At 69.1% G+C, this 941-nt stretch overlaps 1 protein-coding gene across 1 annotated transcript; it reads left to right on the top strand.

The window, feature by feature from the left end:
• Positions 1-5: 5 nt before the first annotated feature.
• HES4 (hes family bHLH transcription factor 4) lies at positions 6-720 on the top strand (the record flags this gene model as incomplete). The annotated part of the gene is made up of 1 exon (XM_044668626.1): positions 6-720. A coding segment is annotated over one exon (510 nt), but the record flags the coding sequence as incomplete, so codon positions are not given.
• Positions 721-941: the final 221 nt, after the last annotated feature.

Below are 941 nucleotides of genomic sequence, written 5' to 3'. Positions count from 1 at the left end.
TGTCCTCCTGTGACGGAGTCACTTCGGACGTGCGCTCCCGCCTCCTGAGCCACCTCGCCGCCTGCCTTAACCAGCTGGGACCCGTGCGCTACTCCCCACCCGGAGTCGTCCAGCCCTCCCACCTGGCTCAACCACTGCACGTCCAGCTGCCCGGGGCCCCGACTGCCGGCTCCGCCGCCCAGTGCAAGATGAGCCCCGCCGGAGCCCTGTCGCCCAAAGTGTACGGGGGCTTCCACCTGGTGCCCGCCCCCGACGGCCAGGCTGTGGCTTTTCTCATCCCCAACCCCGCCTTCGGGCCTGGCCCGGGCTCGCTGCTCCCCACCTATCCCAGCGCCGCCGCCGCCGGAGGGGGACCAGCCTCCGGGGGGGCCCTGGCAGGCGCCCCGCCTCCCCCCGCAGGGGCCGGCAGCGCTACGGGCTCCCCGGTGCACGGCCTCACCTCCCTGGTGGGCAGCGGGCCGCGGGCGGGCAGTCCCGCCGAGGACAGATGCGAGCCGGTCTGGAGGCCGTGGTGAGCGGGGCCGGACTTGGCCGCGGTGCCCTTCCCGAGGAGGAAGAGGGGGCGGGAGCCTCCCTTATAAATTTAGTTCCGTTTTATGGGACGCCCGAGTGTGTCAGGCAGACGAGCCTTATTTATTTCCACAGGCTGGATCCCCGCGTCCAAGCGGGTCTTGTTGGTAGCGCTGATGGTTTTTACATAAAAAATACCTTGGAAACTTGGCCCTGTCCCTGGTGTTTGTACCCGCCGCCGCCGGCCGCCTGGGGCTCCGTGCTCCGCGGCTTGTTCGGGGACTCGAGCCGCCTGCGGCCTGAACCCCGCTCAATAAATCCAATCCTCCGGCTGAACCGGCCCCTAGCTGGGCGTGGGGGGAGGGGGTGACAAAGGGAGAGGAGATTCCGCTCCTGGGGATCGCCGGCTGACCTCTTCCCGCCACCTTTTC

Source organism: Gracilinanus agilis, chromosome 3, assembly GCF_016433145.1.
Source record: "Gracilinanus agilis isolate LMUSP501 chromosome 3, AgileGrace, whole genome shotgun sequence".
NCBI classification, from domain to species: Eukaryota; Metazoa; Chordata; class Mammalia; order Didelphimorphia; family Didelphidae; genus Gracilinanus; species Gracilinanus agilis.
Note: the sequence above shows the minus strand (reverse complement) of the source record. Positions and strands in the feature narration are given on the sequence as shown.